General features: G+C 46.0%; 1 protein-coding gene across 1 annotated transcript; it reads left to right on the top strand.

The window, feature by feature from the left end:
* The first annotated feature begins 18,861 nt into the window (after positions 1-18,861).
* On the top strand, positions 18,862-20,562 carry LOC133006580 (potassium voltage-gated channel subfamily A member 1). Its single transcript, XM_061075675.1, has one exon. It carries the CDS (start codon positions 18,862-18,864, stop codon positions 20,560-20,562), a length of 1,701 nt encoding a protein of 566 aa, XP_060931658.1.
* The last annotated feature ends 338 nt before the right edge of the window (positions 20,563-20,900 follow it).

The raw sequence follows: 20,900 nt of genomic DNA, 5'->3' as shown, positions 1-20,900 counted from the left end.
GGCATGCACAAGATGTTACCTCATTTTTATTTTTACAGTCCTTTCTTCTTTGACCTTCATCTTCTCCTTTCGGATGTTTTCTCTCATCTGTTTTCACCAAAGTGCACTGCTATTTATTATTGTTTAATTTATTTCAAAGCATTTAAGTGTTGAATGTTAAAAATCATTATGGGAACAGGAACACTTCTTTTTCGAAGATCACGGCATGTCAGAATACTAAAGCATTATGGCCTAATTAGCTATGGTATAGCAGCGTATACTCAATGCATGATGTTAGTATTTAATTGCTTGCAGTTGTGGAGGGAGCTCGGAGCTGCTGGACGACGCTGCTCCTCACTAGTGTCAAGCTAACAACAGGATATGGTGCATGACGGAGCTGAAGGCCTGACGGGACACAAAAGACAAAAACAACACAAAAAAAATCACAAGAGACAGATCTCTTTTAAAGAAGACATTTCAGAAGTGACATTGTCCTCTTCGGTTTGTTTAAAGCTCTGATCTTTGACGAGGAAGTGCATGGGATCATGGGATGTGATTTGTGACCTCGTTTGCCATCTGATCTTTTGTTTAAAAAGTTTCAAGAAGGAAAGCAGTAGAGATCTTATCTAAAATTAGTTTCTAGTGCCTTCAACCCCGTCTCATTATTGAATTGACTAAAGTGCCTCCCGTTACAACAGAAGACAAAGAGCTTACAATGTGCAGCTTCACTTCTCCTGCCATCAAGATGCACTACTCCCTGCACACCTGGAAAACAAGAGGGTCCATGAACACAATGAGAATATTCCTTATTCATGGGCCACAGTTATTGGACCTAACTCCTGGTTGATGACACACGGCTGCAGAGCAGGATTATCAAAACAGATCCTTTCAAATCAGGAAGTTGAAAAGACAAAGGTTTTTTTCTCACATGTGTGAGTTGGAGATTCTTAGAGTCCTGTTTATTTCCTTCAGTATTATAATTGTGACCATCACCGCGGTAGAGACATCGTAAACACAACTGTAGTGAAGCAAAGTCACAAACACCAGGAGCCTCCGAATAGTTTCAACTTCAAACTTCACATGAATCGTGTCGTCCGAACTGAAGTCGACACACGAGTCAGTGGCTGGATCAGCTGCGGTAGCTAACGACATGTTGACAGATGCTAACTGGGAAGCAATTTACGGAGAGATCTGGTTATTGGCTAATGAAGCTAGCTCTGTTATTAGCCATCTGGCAATTTACCAATTTAAACTCTTGACACTGAATTCAGGCCAAAGCAGAAACCGAAATTAGCTCCTGAACCAGAAGCTAATTTGGGCCGGTAGCTTTTAACATGATCAACATTTGGTTGGCAGCAGATATGTGTTTGAACAGAAGTAAAACTCATAATCTAGAAGTCTTAAGAGGTTTTGTGTGGTTTGTGACAGCAGCTGAGTGTTTGGTCCTTGGAGCTGTTTGGATTAACATGGTTCAGATCATGTTCTGAAGCTAATTTAGGCTCCTAATTACTGTGTTTACTTAACTTGGACAATTTGAATTTACTAATGGGAGTTTATTTGGAAAGCTCTGGAGACCTCGGCCCAGTACGTCATTCTGCTGGTGGTGCTCGGGACTATCTTCAGTGGTGGATGGATTTGCAGCAGCATTGTGTGTTTTCATGGTGATGAAGGAACTGATCTGTGTTTCTGATATTTATTACTGGATTTCACTCTGATAACGACATTTTAAATGTTAGAAATGTTTTGAAATGTCAACAGTTTTAGATTTTGTCAGTTGCAAAAACTTGTACATGACCTCAGCTCAACCGACTTAGAGACGAACTCAGATCTGCAGCTTAATCAGCAGCAGCAGCTTCTCCTGCTCTCGCTGCTGGAGGCGGCTGTGAGCTGAGCTGAACAGCGCCCCCTGGCTGCTCTCAACACTGCCACTCTCTGGTTACTGGGACCAATATCTTCTGCTGAATATTAGATCTGCTCTGTGTAGAATCATCTGGACACATGTGACTACGTGTGGGTCACAAATACGAGTCTTGAGTCACGGGCTGTTTTGTGGATCATCTCCTTCACGGCTGCTGCTCCTCAGAAAGAGCTGCAGTGTTCGTGACGTGTGATCTCGTTCTGCAGCTCAGGGATCGGAGGCTGAAGCACTGACACAATAAGAGATGTGAAGGATGCTGCTGCTGCTGAGCAGAGATGTGATGGCCTTTAGGGTCGGTGTTTCTTCTGCAGAGCTGCTGAACATCACCACAAGCGCTAGTCACTCCACACGCCTGCAAAATGGCGCTGCTGCTGCTGCTGTGTTGTTTTGCAGTGAGAGCAGAGCACGTGTCTGTGTGAGGGAGTTTCCTGAGGACCAGACGATGGAACCACTGACCTTGAAGCTGCTGAAACACTCAGTGCTCACTGAGTCGGATGTGATCTAAAGGAATCACAATTCGATGTGCTTTATTGTCTTACATTTCCATTTTGTGCAAATCACTGCTGGAGTGAAACTGTCTCATACGTGTTCGTCCTGAATGTTCCACATCTTCATGGTGTTCACGTTCATCAGCGTTACCTTTTAATTCACCTCTGACTTCTCTGACTCAGTCGGGGATCTGTTGGCAGAGAGGACATCATTACTTCCTAATCTATCGGATTAGTAAGAAGATGAGCTCTAATTATTTATTGCTCCTTGAAGTTCTGCAGTTTTTTCTGTGATGAAGTTGATACAAACTGAGGCTTTGAATTGTTCCGTAACAGAACTGTTATCATATGACCTTATGTAGAGGATCCATAAGATCTCGATGACCACTTCTCTCTGGATCCGTCCTGCAGCTTGTCTGTGCGGAGGCTTATTACGAACAATGGTTGTATTTTGTTTGGTGACCCCTAATGGCTGCAGTTGTTATGACAGGAGCAAAGAGAGAAGTCAGGTGACATCGTGTAAAGATAAAGTTTGTGTTGGGTCAGTGTCGATCGATGGCTCAAAACAAAACTGATTCATTTCCATAGAGCGATAGTTTACATGTAACCATGGAAACAAACACATTCCTGTGAAGCTGCTGTGAGTGATTGACATCATCGTGCATGTTCAGCTCAACTGGAAACTGTGGTTTTACTGGTTTTACTGGTCAGTGCATTGAGAACCAGCTGTGTGTCATCAACCTGTGGAAAAGGCCCATTTTACAAACTGCTGTTGAACGTGTGATGAAACAAATCCCTTTAATCAAAGAAGTAAAAAAGTAAAACAGGTGCTGCGTGTTCAACACGTTCCACAGGAGAGGGAATTAGAAACTCTTTTTCTTGACAACTCTTTCAAATTCGTGACTCAGATCCATATCAGGGTAGTCGGTCGTCTTGTGGTTTTAATTTCTGTTTGTTCACATTCGTGGTGTTTTTACCGTAGAACACTGAAGGGACCAAATAATGTTTTCTAGTCGTTTCTTATCATCAGAGCAGCTCAACGGATGAAGATTCACAAAACAAGTACCGTTTTGTAGATGGACGCTCGTGTGTCATTTCTTTTTTAGAAAATCATGTTGTTTGATATGCAGCAAACAGGGAAATCACTGCCCCATTCAAAATGAAGTCCAGGATTTATATCTACACAGAATATAATCATTTTACAAGCTTTCAACTGCCAAGTGTCAACTGCTGAATCAGTTTCTTCTCATGTGATTTATCTCTGATCGGCTGCATATCAACCACTTCTCCGACATGTGTTCTGTTCACAGGATATGTGGAAAATCATTTTTCATTGTTGACATGTGTGATCAATGTAAAGTTTAGGAAAAGATTGTAGGAATCACTTAAATCACTTATAGCTGTATTAAGTAAAAAAGTAAAAAAGATTAGTACGGCTTTAACTGACACTTTTATTTCAGCTTTTCAAAGAAATTCAGAAACAGAGAAAAACTCTGTATCACGTTTCACAAGTTTTCAAGGGAAGTTTTTTAAAATGTCACAACACTGATGATGATGCTGAGGATGATGATGATGATGATGATGATGATGATGATGATGATGATGATGATGATGATGATGATGATGATGATGATGATGATGATGATGATGATGATGATGATGATGATGATGATGATGATGATGCACAGACGAATTTCAGGTATGAAAATAGTCTTCAAGTGCAAATACAAACGGACGTCTCATCATGCACGAGGGACATGATCATTAAAACAAATGAATGCTGCTCCGACGAGACGTCTTCATCAGTCTTATCGTTGCTTAATGGTTTCTCTCTTCAGAACATGTTTTTTTTAAGGCTCTATTTTTAGCCAGAGGTTTATTTCGGGGACTCGTCGGTTCAGCTTGTCTGTTCCCTCTTGTCCTGACTCACAGTGAGAAGCCAAAGTCTCGTCCTGACCACGACGACTGAAACAAGAAAAGAGAATAAATGAATATGTAAAAAATGAAATGTGCTCATCACTGGGTTGTTTAAAACCCCGGAGTCGCTCACTCTGCAGAACGTCCACTCTCTTTATTCATGGTTCTCGCTGCCGTACGCAGTGTCTGTCATCTGTTGCTGAGGCATCATAGTCTGTAACAGGGCCGGGTCTAGACAGGCATGTATGAGGGGGCAGCCACAAATCTTGAGGGGGCATTGTGCTTTATTATATTATTATTATTATAAATTGGGATTTAGTTTGAGAGGGCACAACATTTATTTGAGGGGGCCAGGCCCCCTCTTGCCCCTGCCTAGACCCGGCCCTGGTCTGTAACCTATGCAAGGTTCGTCGACAAGCTATGTCCATTCTGACGTCATCATATTACAACAGTTTCAATAAATTTTGAAAGATATGACTCTGCTGTTTGTTGATTATTAAGGTTCAAGGTGGAAGCTGTTGTAACTGTAAACTGTTTTCATGCTCTAATCAAACATTTCCTCAGACTGTCCCTGCAGCTCCTCTCTTCAGCCTCTGTCTCTTTAAGACCCCGCCTCCTAAAAAGCCCTGCTCTGATTGGTCATCTGGTTCCCTCTGTTGTGGTTCTGTGTGTTTTCACCTGAACTGTCATGTGGTCAACAACCATCCAATGACATTCTTCATGCAGGTGCAACAACAGTCGTCTTGTTTCAGTCCAGGACAAAGACCTTGATGATCTGAGCAGGTTAGAAAACGTGTTTCACAGAAACCAAGCAGAAGATTCTAATTTCCTCTCATTCGTGCAGAAACACTTCAGGACGACACAAAGTCGAGTCCAGGAACAAACAGACGCTGGAGCACAACAGCAGCACGTGTAAATGTGACCTTACTGAAATAGTCTGGCATGTGAAGCAGCTCCGTGTCAGGACGCGCTGATCCGGGCCGACTGCACCGACATGATCACTGACACGCCACAGACTCTCACGTGGAAAATACATATATCGGTTTCTGATCCAGTCAAAGAACCAAGAACTCATTAATGATTCTTTAAGCTTCCACCATCAATTATTCAGAAGCTGAGTCGTCCTCAACACGTCCCTGTTTGATGAGGAGGAAGTAGAGAAGTAAAGAACAGAAGAAGTAGAAGGGGGGCGGGGTCAAGGATGTGCTCCAGAGCAACATGTGAGGTCATGTGACGTGTGTATACAGGTGAGTTTCAGTGGACCCCAGGTAGAGTGTGGTGAGGGGCCGGTTCTCTGGTTCTCCAGTTCTCCGGTTCTCCGCTGCAGAGTGGCGAGGCAGCGTGAGGCCTCTCAGTGTTGTTGAGCATCTCTTGTGTCTGTTGAAGCTGTTTCCGTCGTATTCTTAGCTCAGTGGAGAATCTGCTGTGTGACTCAGTTAGTTCTCTGCAGCCCACAGACTCTGCAGCACGCTGAGGCTCCAGGGCTTCTCCCCGTGTGGAGATCCGGCTTTAAAGAAAGAGGCTGCACACGTATGAGCAGCGTCACGCATCACGGCTTCTCTGTTGCACATGTTGCACAGAACTTTCTAATCTAAGTGTGAAGCTGCTCTCAGTTCTCTCCTCAGCAACTCCGCTGCATCTGAATCCTGTTGATTTGTATGTTTTTCACAAGGAGGATTTTTGTTTGTATGAATCATAGAGAGGCTGCTGCAGCACTGCAGTGCTACAGTAGATGTTAGTGAGACTCAGGAGAGAGGCAGCCCAGGGCAGAGAGCATGTTGGGTGAGTGTGGGTGGACGAGCGAAAACACAACACACAGAAAGATCAGGAAAACGGGAAGAGAGGCTGTTCCTGACATGTTCCTGACGTGTTCCTGACATGTTCCTGACATGTTCGGGCTCTGACGTGTTCTGGAGGTTCTGTACGTTAGAACAAATGTCTGAGACCGTGTCTCTTTTTCGACCTGTGTCACATCTTCCAGCAGCTCTGTAGAAACCTGTTGTAGTTTTTGTGTGATGCTGCTGACTAACAAACAAACGTAATTTGTATGGTAACACATGTGGAATGTGTGTGTTGCTCAAAGCTCAGCGACATCACGTGAGTTTGTGAAGCTGGAAATCGTTTCATGGGTTCAGGTGATGCATCATTGGCACAAGCTGCTAACACCCACTCACCCGCCCACGTGCACGGCATCATCCTCCATCTCGCTCATACAGTCTAACCTCACGGCCCGGCCGTCTCCTCCAGTTTCATTTTCCACTGCAGTGTTCCAGCTCTCACCTGAGTCCCTGTGTTCAAGAGAGAGGAGGCGGGGGGGCGGTTGGCCCGGGCGTCACCAGACAGCAGAGAACAAGCAGGAGGCTCGTTGGGCTCTGAGCAGCAACGCCTGATCCATATGGACTCACAGCGTGAAGAGGCCACGGCCAGAGAGAGAGAGAACTGGGGGAGAGGGAGAGAGAGAGAAGAGGGAGAGAAGAGGGAGAGAGAAGAGGGAGAGAGAAGAGGAGAGAGAAGAAAGAGAAGAGGGAGAGAGAAGAGGAGGGAGAAGAAAGAGAAGAGGGAGAGAGAAGAGAGAGAAGAGGGAGAGAGAAGAGGGAGAGAGTGAGAGAGAAGAGGGAGAGAGAAGAGGAGGGAGAAGAGAGAGAGAGAAGAGGGAGAAGAGAAGAGGGAGAAGAGGGAGAGGGAGAGAGAGAGAAGAGAGAGAGAGAGAGAGAGAGAGAGAGAGAGAGAGAGAGAGAGAGAGAGAGAGAGAGAGAGAGAGAGAAGGGAGGGCAGGAACAGTTATTCATCTACACTCGATGATACACATAGTTTCACTGTGTTATTAGCAGCAGTGATGATAACAGCACATATTAATATGACATCATTAATCCATTGTTAAAAAACACATGTTCACATTGAGAAGACGAGGCCCTCTAGTGGCTGTATGAGGGTTTTCAGTGGGATGGACGACGCGTCTCCTCTTCCTCACGTCAAACCAGATCCTCTCATTTTAACCTTGTTTTAAAAACACAGACTGAAACGAGTTGATTCACGAAGGAGCACAGGGAGTATTTGTATTTCCATCCCTCCCTCTGTGACGTTAACACAAGACGACAGGAACAAAAGTGTGTGCAGACAAACAGAAGCAACTCAAGTGGACAGGACCCCCCCTCGGAGAGAGGACCCCCGAGCGGAGGAGCCCCTGCTGCAGTCAGCGGGCAGCCTGGTGACGGAGCTGCTGGTGTCCTGTTCCTGTCATGGATCATATGAACTCATTAAATATTCACATCTGCACTTTCTTGAGTCCTGGACTGCACCAGCAGAGAAAGAGGAGACGTATCAGAGGGTCGCGACCTCCGACCTCTGACCTCCAGCCAATTGGACGTCCCGACCCCAACCAGCCTCTCAGCTCCGGGTTCTGATTCCTGGCTCAGATTTCTTTTTTGTGAGAGTTCAGTGATTTCTGGACACAAACAAAGACAGAGAGGAAGTGAAGATGCTTTAATAATAACAGATACAAACAGGTGAAGCTGATGTTTCATCTGTTACCTGCTTCCACCAGATCCTCTTCACCTGAGATTCATCCCCAGCAGCAGGTTCTCCTGCCTGTCAGTCGTCTCCATCAGTCTCCTCCAGTCTCCAACAGTCTCCACCAGTCTCCTCCTTTCTCCACCAGTCTCCACCAGTCTCCACCAGTCTCCTCCAGTCTCTCACACTCACAACCGGTCATCAGCTTGTTCACTTCACACAAACGAAGGAGGCCGATGATTTGCATCTAGCTGGACAAACTTATTTTTACACCGAGACATTTATTGCAGCTGCTCAAGGAGTTTATCTCCGAGCTCCGTCTCATCCATCAGGTTGATCAGAGATTTGCTTTAGGACTTTTTGTGTAATCCTGCTGACAGACCCACACACGTGTGGAGACGCTGCCTCCTTGTGTGTTGTGTGTTTGTGGTTTTACACCTCAGCAGTGATCAGGGAGTCGCTGAGTGATTGATACCAAACAAAGCTCTATAAATCAGGCCTTTAAATGATGGATGATACAGATCTGCAGTGCACACACACACATACACACACACACACAAACACACACACACACACAAACACACACACACAGACACACACACACACACACACACACACACACACACACACACACACACACACACACACACACACACACACACACACCCACTCGAGTTACAAGGTGCAAAGTGCAAAGTGCAAAACCTAACAGCTGATTTAGTCACTTGAGACTGTGTGTTGTGTGTTTGTGTGTTTGGTGCGACACAGTTACACAACAAACTCAGAGCTGCTTACTAAGCAACAACAGTCCAACACTAACATGAGCTTGAGCACCAACATATAAAAGGTATGAATAACGTTTTCTGCAGAATAACATTTAACAAACTGTGTCTGAGGAGATAAAGAGAGGAATTTACTGTTGGAGTTGCGCAAACATGTTCGTCCACTAGGGGGCAGATGAGGCACAAATATTCCCTGCATGGAGAAAATCCAGATTCACAATCTGAAGTAAACATGGAGACAAGAGCAGGATTGAGGTTATTACAGTGAGGTGAGAAATCCAAGTTGCTGGAGATGATGTTGATTCCTGAGTTTCTAACGACCACTTTATGAAACGTGTATTGAGGTGCGTCCACCTCGTCCTCTGGCCGTCCGGCCTCCAGGTCCTGGACACGAGCCTGTCCTCTTTACCCTCTGTCTCTGGTTTGCTTGGCGTTGTCTCACCGCCCTGCAGCGAGGCCGTCCACGGGACAGGGCGACGTGTCTTTAACTCGCACTGACAGCGGTTACTGGCTTTGTGCTTGTGTAAGTGCACATACTGTAAGAATCTGACTGCCTTTTAAGGCCGGAGACAGAAGTCTAAAAATAGGTGCTATGAATAATACGTCAAAACAATGGTCTTCAGGACAAAAGCACAGTTTGGAGGACTTCCTTCAGAGGACAGAATAGCTGAATGAGCTGGTGTCACCTCAACGTCAGCAGAGAACAGGACTGACTCAGAGGCTGAGGAAGGGCGTCCAAATGAGACGCTTCACTTTTCAAAATAATGGAACAAGGAACACGTCAGGAACATGTGAGGAACATGTGAGGAACATGTCAGGAGTTCATGTCTGAAAACAGCACAAGAATATTTATTTTACATCAAACACAATCTGAATATTTGACCAAAGACAAACACTAATATTCTCCAAAATGTCAAACTGATCTTTTTTTACAGTTAAAGTCTGATCTTAAATAAACACAAACATGAAACATTACTTATCATATTATCATTTACATAGTTTTATTATTTTATATAAAATGTAATGATATGTCTGTGTTTAACAAAATCTGCATTTACAAGACACAAAAAGCACTTTCACTGTCACATGACTCATAGACGTCACTGTTCTTCTTTATGTCCACAGCCTGTGGCAGAAACCCTCCGGCGCCTCCCTGTGGCCGCTGCTCGTCACCACACCTTGACGTTTTCTATGAAAAAATTGAGAGACCTTCTGGAACACACAACCCTTCACATCACGGTGGGAGGGTTGTGTGTTCACATGGAGACGAGCCCTGGCAACAGGCGAACGCCACTGTGGGTTGCCATGGTAACCCTCCAACCGGTGAGAGGACGAGAGGCGATGTCAAAAACCGAGGGAGGAAAAATAACGAACAGTGAAGAAACAAGGGATGAGAGAGGAAATTAAATGAGGGAAGAGAGAAATCCCCTCCGGTGTTAGTGATTATTTATAGACGATAAGAAAAATACAATCTGATAAAAACACAAAGACGCTGGTCGTTGAAAATAAGGCCAAGAAAATCCTCCAGGCCGAGTTTGGTGCCGCGGCCGTTTGAGTGAAATTCACTTGTTCTGTCTTCGTCTCGCTGTCCCTCCGCCGAGCTGAGTCACGTCCCGGATGTTTGACCTGTTTAATGAGACAGAAAGTAGGACAGTCTTCTCCTGCTGGCTCCTCTCAAACTAATTCAGCTCCCGCCCACAAAAATCAAACCAGGACTCCTGACCTCTGACCTCTGCAGGGGCAGACGGCATTTTGCTCAATGAGGGAACACGACGTATACACAACATCAAATGAAGACACGCGCCCGACTCTATGTTTACAAAGATGATCTGAATTGATCCTGAACGTTTTTATATGATCTGCTGACATGGAGGAGGCAGGGTTTATGACCTGTACTGCAGCCAGACACCAGGGGGCGATACAGGCACTTTGGATTCCCTCTGGGAGCCATGATGTCATCCATCTTTGTTCACACTCTCTGTTGTGTGTGTGTGTTGTTAAAATCTGTAATTCAACTTCACAATTTTATTAATGACCTTATTTAGACTCTAAAATTATAAATATCTACATATTGCAACAAATGTGAAAGTAAAGCGTCCGTTTAGGCAGATGACTCCAGAGACACACACACACACACACACACACACACACACACACAGACACACACATACACACAAACACACACACACACACACACACACACACACACACACACACACACACACAACCACAGGCACACACAGGCACACATAGGCACACACACACACACACACACACACACACACACTGACATATATGTAAACACACACACCCCAAGAGAGAAACAAGAAAAGGAAGCACAGATTTTTTGTGCATGAGGAAACATTGGCCTGCAAATTTAATTCATAACCAGAGCGAGAACACACACACACACAAACACACACACACACGCACACACGCACACACACACACACACACACACACACACACACACACACACACACACACACACACACACACACACACACACACACACACACACACACACACACACACACACACACACACACACACACACACACACACTCCCAGGTTTAGCCTCCCTTTCTTCTCACTGTGTTCCGGCTGCATTCAGAGTCATTATATAATTTCTCTTTCACATCATGTGGGACCTCGGGGGACTCGACCATCACGTCCGGTTTCTAACAAACTCAAACTTACACATCATCACACATCAAACAGGATTTTGAATATGCTCAGAACCATTACACACGCTTCCACCTGATCTCGGAACATTTCCGTTCTCAGAGTTGAAACCTTTAGTCCGAGCTTCTGGAGCAGGTCACCACATCTTCATCCCAGTTTCCCACCACTCAGGATCTACTGATCCTCAGGTTTCATGGAAGAAGAAACCACCCATGAGCTTTTGTATAAAATGATGGGAGGCAGGGCCGGGTCTAGGCAGGGGCAAGAGGGGGCCTGGCCCCCTCAAATAAATGTTGTGCCCCCTCAAACTAAATCCCAATTTATAATAATAATAATATAATAAAGCACAATGCCCCCTCAAGATTTGTGGCTGCCCCCTCATACATGCCTGTCTAGACCCGGCCCTGGGGAGGTGTTTTAGCTCAATGTTTCTACTATGAGAGGAAATTTAGTATAAAAGATGGATGTTTTAAACATGATAAAGTATCATTGTGTTCACTGAGATGATGTAAGTCACTCTTCTGATGTTGTGGTTAGTGGTTGTGTTTGTCCCTCTGGGTTTCCATACCACAGCCAAACGTAAAGAGACGAAGAAGAAGAGGAAGTCAGCTCTTCATCATATTGATCCTTTAAGTGTCTGCTTCTCTAATGTGAGTTATTGATCAACGCAGACAATCACTCATTGATCTCATCGGGTTATTGGCTCTTAACCCAATAAAGCATCGATGGAATTAGAGGAGGATCCTGACAAATGTTCAAATGATAAATGTGTAGATATCGACCAAAGCTCTTTTTTACTCGTGTAGACACAGATTCTATAAACAACACTTTGAATTTCATACACTGTCACACAGCTTCTGGGGATCAAACCCCCGGCCCTCTAGTCAATGCAATACATATAAATGAATTAGCAGATGTCAAACACTTCATTATAATTAATAAATATATATTCTGATTTCTGACCTCCGTGTTGCTGAGAACCTCAGCAGCACCACCAACAGGCTGAAGACTGTAACTGACCACAGCACTGTACATTACTCCGGTCATACCAACAATATGCATTGTGTGTATGGATTGAATATGTTAGGGCTTAAAATTGCACACACACACTTTATAGGTCTCTGTGTGTGTGTGTCTGTGTGTGTGTCTGTGTGTGTGTGTGAGGCACAGAGCTGAAAACTCTTAATACCTCACTTTTCCTAATGCGTTTCACTCTTAATACCCTCGTCTGAGAGAGAGAGGGAGGGAGGACGAGCGACATCCACTCCCAGTGAGAGGGGGGGGATCTGTCTGGGGATTTGGACAGCTGTCAATTAAAATCCCTCGACACAATCCCCCCCCCCTCCCCCATCACACTGAACCATCGCTCTGCTCAACGGCACTCCTGACAGCACACACACACACACACACACACAAATACAAATACACACATAATGACTCCTCTCTCACCCCCTCCTGCACCTCTCTCATGACATGCATGAGTGTGTTATTGTGTGTGTGTGTGTGTGTGTGTGTGTGTGTGTTTGTGTATGTTAGTGTGTGTGTTGCAACCACGCAGGCTGATGCTGTGGTTAATATTTCTCTGAGGCTGTAATCCCCTCTCTTCCCCTGCAGCCTTTGTTGAGTTATTGTGTGTATAGCTGTGCGTGTGTATGTGTGTGCGTGCGCGCGCGCGCGCGTGTGTGTGTGTGTGTGTGTGTATGTGTGTGTGAGCGTTGTTAATATCCTCTGATGCTGCTGTGAACAAGCAGAGATTTTCTTTTTGTATCTGGTGATCTGGGATCCTGAGGGCTTTTGAACACATGCAGACACACTGAGGTGGATATGATGGAGGAGGGGAAGCCCTGCTCAAGAGTGTGTGTGTGTGTGTGTGTGTGTGTGTAGAGGAGGTAAGGTACTGTGACCAGTGGAGGCCGATGATTAGCCCACAGTTCTTCCAGTCAGAGTTATTTTACAGTTCAGTGCTCATTCAGTACAAACACACACACACACACACACACACACACACACACACACACACACACACACACACACACACACACACACACACACACACACACACACACACACACACAGACGTTCTTCTACAGTTGTGAGGACCCTCATCATGATAAATCCCCTGTGGCCGACATGAACCCAAACCTGAATCTCCACTTGGATTCACTGGAGAAACGTTCCTGAGGTTAAATGTTCAGGTTGAGTTGAAACTGTTGATTTGACCTTGAAGTTATTTTTTAGGAAAATCATGGTGATGTTAAATATGAAAAGATTAAATGATTATATGAAAATAATTTAGTTTGAAACCAAAAAAGAAATGTGATTCATGATTCAATAGATGTATTATTATTATTATTGTCAGTATTATTATTATTAATATTATTATTATTATTATTATCATTATTATTATTATTGTCATAATGTAACACATCTGATGTTGTGTATCAGAGAGCTGGATTATGTCACAATGTGACACGACACCATGATATGAGAAGAGACGACACAATAAGACATGAAATGAAACGTGTCTGAATGTACGACGTGAGAAAATATGATATAAGACAACATGTCAAGTGACACAATGTGACGTGATGTCATCAAATGAGACGACACGACACATAATTACATTCGTCTGCATCTGTGAAACTACACGTGAGGTCACAACGCTCAAAACACAAAGTTATGACTAATATATCAATTTGTAAAACTAATTATTAATCAAACTACAGCAACGGAGTTGAATGTGTGTTGTTCATGGGCCTTGTGATGTCTGGGCCCTCAGGTTCCCTAAAGTCTGACATTGTGTGAACTGACCCTTTAAGTAATGTCTCTGCCGGTCCTCACAGAGATAGAAACGAGAGGAAACACACTCGTGAGGAGGAGGAGTGGAGTTTAGAGAGCGGCCATCTTGGCTCTGGTGGTCGGTTCTCCAGAGTGAGAGCTCAGGCGGTTCCTCTGCAGGACGACGGCCCGAAGACGCCTGGACGAGGAGCGAGGACGTCATGTGACCGGGTCGCCCCCCCCGCCATGGAGAACGCTTATTTTTACACTCAAGTGGTTTCAGATTTTTCCGAGTGTGAATGTGAACGAGCTGCAGCTTCACATCGAATGAACGTTGCGCTTGTTTGGGTTGAAGCTGAACTCGGCCTCCTCCTCCACACGAGCATCTGTTCGACCGCTCGCCGACAAATCTCACCAATCACCAATCTTTAGAAAGACGTCCTCTCCCTGGCAACGCCGCTTCGACCTCATCAAAATACACAGAGTGTTTTAAATCCCTCCTCCGCTATATTCCACGGCACCGGTTTACAAATCCATTTAGCAGCATCTGTGATCGTGCATTAAAGCAGCAGGAGGAAACTGTGACTTTAAATGACTGGCACGCATGACGTGGTGTCCTTGATTTCCTGCTTGCACATGTCCTCTCTGTGTGTTATTATGCAGGCATCTGCTGTCAAGACTTCTTAAACTCATCGCAGCGTTTCTCCCGCTCTCCCTCCACGCCACTCTCTCCATGCAGCCGCCCTGAGCCCCAAAACACACACACACACACACACATTCCACACACAGACGAGTGCAGGCAGAGTCAAACACGGAGAGGACACACACACAGATATGATGATGATGATGATGATGATGATGATGATGATGATGATGATGATGATGATGATGATGATGATGATGATGATGATGATGATGATGATGATGATGATGATGATGATGATGATGATGATGATGATGATGATGATGATGATGATGATGTTGGTGAGGCGCCCTGAGGCGTTGGAGGCTCTGACTCAGGCCTACTGTTCGCCTCCTAGCGCCACTCGTCTCCTCACATGCACCAAATCTGACATTTCACTGCTACTGTAGCAACGCCTGCTAATAATGATGCTATCCCGCGCTCGCTCTGCAGTGGCGGCGACAGGTTCAGGAAACAGACTTTCATCTTCACGTTGGTCTTCTTCTCTCAATGTTCATATTGATTCACAGCTGGTGTCTGCGTGGTCAATAGGAAGCTTCCTTCTGCAGATGGTTAGCTTAGCATAAAGACTTGAAACAAGTGGAAACAGCTAGCATGGCTCCGTTCACAGGATCTGATGCGTCCAGCTCCCGTCATGTCCACGTCCTTCAAACAACAGAAACACACATCAGAGGCAAAATAAAAGACGTTTTCCATCAGTGAAGCTGAGTTCTTGTGTCTTCTTGCTTCTCCCTTGGTCTGGTCTTCACTGCGTCCACACACGTTGAGGTGATGACCACTTCCTGTGGTAACTTGCTAACAGCTGCTAGCTGCTGCTGATTTGGAACAGTCCCATGAGTTTTCTATTATTTACATTCACACTGTCCTGGAAACTGGAAACAGGAGATGTTTGACTGACGAAGTGTGTGATTATTGTTGGTCTGTGGTGTGTGTGAGGTCTGACCTTCAGTGGAGTGAAGCTGTTGATTTGTCTCTGTTGTTGTTATCAGCATCAGCAGCAGCTCGGAACTCTGCCTCTGTAATTACTCAGCTAATATGTGAGCTGCAGTTGTTATAGATGCTGGTTGTTACGGTTACCTGTTGTTATGGTTACCGTTTCCCTTTCAAACTGGCACCAAGGCCTCAAGTACCACAGAGTGGGGCGCGCACACACACACACACACACACACACACACACACACACACACACACACACACACACACACGCACACACACACACACACACACACATTACGTAAACACCAGTTTTCCTTCAAACTTGACAAACTGCTTTATTCCTTGTAAAGTAACAAAGTATTTTTAATGATCCACCTGATACTTTAGTTTCTACTCAACAGGGAGGGGAAATTATATTATTTACACAAACACATTTAATATTCTAAAATAAAAAGTTCATGGTCAAAGATCAAACTATAGATTGGTTAAAAAATAATTATGAATTACCTCCCCCTCACCAGGTCCACCTCCACATGGACATCACAGCGTGGCATTTACTTATGGCTCTTACTTCTATACACCCCCCCCCCCCACACACACACACACAGAACTGGTTACCATGTTTAACTTTAAGTTAGTTTTCATTGTAAAATAAATACAGCGCCTGCTGAGCTTTGTGACCTTCAACCTGAGCCAGTGTGTAACAAGTGGGGTCTCGTCCGGGATCCAGATCCAGGTTGGTTTCTCACTCTTGACACTCTCGATCGGCCTCCAGTAGCTTCATGTTCCCCTGGAATAGAATGAGTTGTTTCCTGTGTGATTTTAATGTCGAGTTTAAATGAACCTTTCTTGTCCAGATGTGATGAACTCCTGATTTTCACTGGATCTTTTAAACCTTTCAGACAATTACTTAGTTATTGAATTTAAATTATTCATGAAAAATACTTCAACAAAACAACATCATTGTAACTGATCCAGTTTTAAATCATATAACATTTCCATGATGCCTGTTTTGTTTGGAGCTGCATGTGAAGGATCCTGTTTCCTTCATGAAAACATGTCTGATCTGTGCACACACATGAACACACACTGAGCATTAGCATGTCCTGGTTTCCTGCTCTCGTCTCCTCCTCTCTGACGCTTCTCTAAAACCTCACTGCAGGAATCTGCAGCTTTATGCTTGAGAAGCCGTCGGTGGCGTCCGCGCAGCAAATATCATAAAGTTTATTGTGAAAAGGTCCTAATGGCTGTATCCAGTGCGTGAAATCGTTGCGTTGTTGCCAGTGGCCAGTCACAGAGTGAGATGGATGTTGGCGAGTTATTATTCATGGCGGCTGTAGTCTGAGGACAGTGCACTAATCCAGGGGCGGGGAGATGCACATAGTTCTTATCATGATGAGGCTGGAGCATTAGATAAGGAAAAGGATAAATATAGTGCTCGTGCTTTGTTTTCCTAATCCACCCACAGGGCGAAGAAACTAACCTTTTAAATAGGTCACCTTCTCTGCTTTTAGAACCCAACACACTCTGTGTGTGTGTGTGTATGTGTGTGTGTGTGTGTGTTCGCTTGTCCTTTTGTAGAAGCCAGTGGAGGTTGTATGCTCCTCAGTTACAGGCTCAGTACATTGGAATATTATTGCAGTGATAATATTTGCAAACATGTGCAGAGCTGTAAAGCCACTTCCTGTGTGTGTGTGTGTGTGTGTTAAAAGTCATACCTGCGCTCCATGGACATAAACTCACCACAGACCCACACATGCGACACGTGAAGTGCCTGAGGTCCCACAGTATAAATCACTGTGAAAGCACATGTTATTTTAATTACACAGATTCTGTGAGTATCAGTAAAAAATGCACCTGCACGGACTCGGCTTCATGAACGTGTCTCTGAGCTGAACCATAGAGCTGCTGTTCGCTCAGATAGTTTGAGTTTGTGTGGTTTTAGAGAAAGACTCCTTCCATCTCCTCCCAGCAGCAGAGCGTGGCCCCGGGGCCCGGCCTCCGTCCACAGAGGAGAGGACACAAAGACAACAAAAAGACCCTCAGTGAGAGCGTCCATGGGCCTGATGATGTGGAAGGTCTTTGTGTTGGGACTGTAGGGAGACGCATTCATGTGCATTAAGGACGTCGCTGCGTTTTGAAAACGATGCAGCGACAAACACACAGAGAGGAAGTGAAGTTATATAAGACGAGAGAACATGAAATAATTATAGCAGTAAAATAAGAGTTTCATAGCAGCTCAGCAGCTTCTGATCAGATCACATGATCCTCAGGAGAATCTGAAACTTCTCTGAATCTCTCAAGTCGCCAAGTCCAGTTTTCATTTAACAAATTGCTCCAAATTATAATGAAATTTGCAATAAATGTTTTATTTGGTGCCTGTTTTTTTAATAGTATATGTAATATGTAATTTCTACTCTAGTTGTATTGCTTTAGGAACTTAATTCAATGAGTTGAGACGACTCACCTGTTCATTCATTCAACAAGCTGTTCCACTCCTGTCCACAAGGGCGATAACGCAGTCATAACACAACAACACATCAAATGTCATCTGGACATAAATCACGTACAGAAACATTTGACGTCTGATAAAATAAATCTGGACTAAACAGTGTACGAACAGAAGATGGTTACTTAGCCCAGATAAATTCAAGAATCAACAAAAATCCCTGTTCTGAACAAATATGATTATAAAGCTTATAAATACAAACGTGAGCTCTGATTGGCTGTTTGGTGCTGAGGCCATTTTCCTCTTATTATAGAATGTAATGAAAATCTGAACCGTTCATGAGAGAGAGAGAGAGAGAGAGAGAGAGAGAGAGAGAGAGAGAGAGAGAGAGAGAGAGACTGTGATGATTCTTCCTGACCTCTCCCCCCCCCACCTCTCTCTCTCTCCCTCTCTCTCTCTCATCCGGGTCCTCCTCCTCTTCTCTTGTGTTTTAGTATTGACTCTTCCTCAGACCCTCGCTGGTTTACGCAGCAGCAGCAGCACTTGTGCGTCCATGTGAGAAGGAGAAGCTGCAGGACGCACAAGTCGCTTCCTCCCTCTGCTCCACCTGCTGCAGCTGGTTCTGAACTTCTTGATCTCCTGGGAAAGACGATGTCCGCGTCTCAGATCAACAGGTCTCGGGTGTTTCCGCCACAGTGACCGTGGATGGCTGCGGAATGGAGATCGCCTTGGTGAGTTTTGAGAACGGCGGCGCCAAAGGGAGCGGAGGAGGAGGAGGAGGCGATGCGGAGGACAGCTGCCGGAACGCGCTGGATGTCCCTCAGCCCGGCTTCGTGCAGACTGGACTCGGGGAGGACTTCTGCAAAGAGCTGAACACCCGGGGGAGTCCCCAGCCGCGGCTGCAGCCGCTCCACAGCTCGTGGAAGATCAACGACATGAACAGCACCTTCAGCTGCTCAGAGAACACCATGGATGCGCTTTTACGCGCGGACCACAGTCCGCATCTGTTCGACGAGGACATGCTGGACATGCACATGGACACGGAGAGCAACGAGAGGGTGCTCATCAACATCGCCGGGCTGAGGTACGAGACCCAGCTGGGGACCCTCAACCAGTTTCCCGACACTTTGCTCGGAGACCCCGCCAAGAGGATCAAGTACTTCGACCCGCTCCGGAACGAGTACTTCTTCGACCGCAACAGACCAAGTTTTGACGGGATTTTGTATTTTTACCAGTCAGGAGGGAAGGTCCGGAGACCCGTGAACGTGTCCATCGACGTGTTTGCGGATGAGATCAGGTTCTACCAGCTGGGTGAGGAGGCCATGGAGCGGTTCCGAGAGGACGAGGGCTTTATAAAGGAGGAGGAGAAGCCGCTGCCCCAGAACGAGTTCCAGAAGCAGGTTTGGCTCATCTTCGAGTACCCGGAGAGCTCGAGTCCGGCCCGGGGCATTGCCATCGTGTCCGTGCTCGTCATCACCATATCCATCATCACCTTCTGCATGGAGACGCTGCCCGAGTTCCGGGACGAGCGGGAGCTGATGGTCACCAACCGCCTGGACAACAGCACCTCGCCGCGGCCGTCCCTCACCTTCACCGACCCCTTCTTCATCATCGAGACCACCTGCGTCATCTGGTTCACCTTCGAGCTCTTCGTGCGCTTCTTCGCGTGCCCGAGCAAGTCCGAGTTCTCCAAGACCGTCATGAACATCATCGACATCATGTCCATCATGCCTTACTTCATCACAGTGTGTACGGAGCTGGCGGAGCAGCAGGGCCAGGAGCACCAGAACGGGCAGCAGGCCATGTCCCTGGCCATCCTGAGGGTCATCCGCCTGGTGCGGGTCTTCAGGATCTTCAAGCTCTCCAGACACTCCAAGGGGCTCCAGATCCTGGGCCAGACCCTGAAGGCCAGCATGCGGGAGCTGGGCTTGCTCATCTTCTTCCTCTTCATCGGGGTCATCCTCTTCTCCAGCGCCGTGTTCTTCGCGGAAGCGGACGAGCCGGAGTCTCACTTCTCCAGCATCCCGGACGCCTTCTGGTGGGCGGTGGTCACCATGACCACGGTGGGCTACGGGGACATGAGGCCGGTGACGGTGGGGGGGAAGATCGTGGGCTCCCTGTGCGCCATCGCCGGTGTGCTCACCATCGCGCTGCCGGTGCCGGTCATCGTGTCCAACTTCAACTACTTCTACCACCGGGAGACGGACCAGGACCAGTCCTCCCTGAAGGACGAGCCCAACAGCGGCCGAGCGAGTCCCGAGCTCAAGCGCAAAGGAAGTAAATCCTCCAACAAGTCCCAGGACGCGGAGGACAACGAGGCCACCGGAGAGAAGGCGAACATCAAGGCCAACAGCAGCTTGGACTTCAAGAGATCCCTGTACGCGTTCTGCCTGAACACACGGGAGACGGACCTGTAGACCCCCCACTGTGACACGCTGAGGCCGCTAGTCCTGTAGAATAAACCCCGTTAATGGCTCTTAAGTCTTTGCACATGGCGCAGGAGGATCAACACATCGCAATCCTGAAAAGTTTTAAGAGCGACGGGGTTGATTTATAAAAAGCACATTTTAATCCGCCTCAATCTGGTGAGCACATCCCTTAGTGAAGAGTTCTGACCCAACCACGGAGCACGTGACACGGAGGCCCTTTAACTCAGCAGGACCGTTATCAGGGGTCGACTCTTTGCACTCTTTGTACATAATGTAGGAAACAGTCCATATTCTGCAACACGAGAAAAAGCCAAATTTTGTTTTTT

Source organism: Limanda limanda, chromosome 1 (genome assembly GCF_963576545.1).
Source record: "Limanda limanda chromosome 1, fLimLim1.1, whole genome shotgun sequence".
NCBI classification, from domain to species: Eukaryota; Metazoa; Chordata; class Actinopteri; order Pleuronectiformes; family Pleuronectidae; genus Limanda; species Limanda limanda.
Note: the sequence above shows the minus strand (reverse complement) of the source record. Positions and strands in the feature narration are given on the sequence as shown.

Coding starts and splice junctions, on each gene's coding strand:
- LOC133006580 (XM_061075675.1), top strand. CDS start 18,862: ATGGAGATCGCCTTGGTGAGTTTTGAGAACGGCGGCGCCAAAGGGAGC.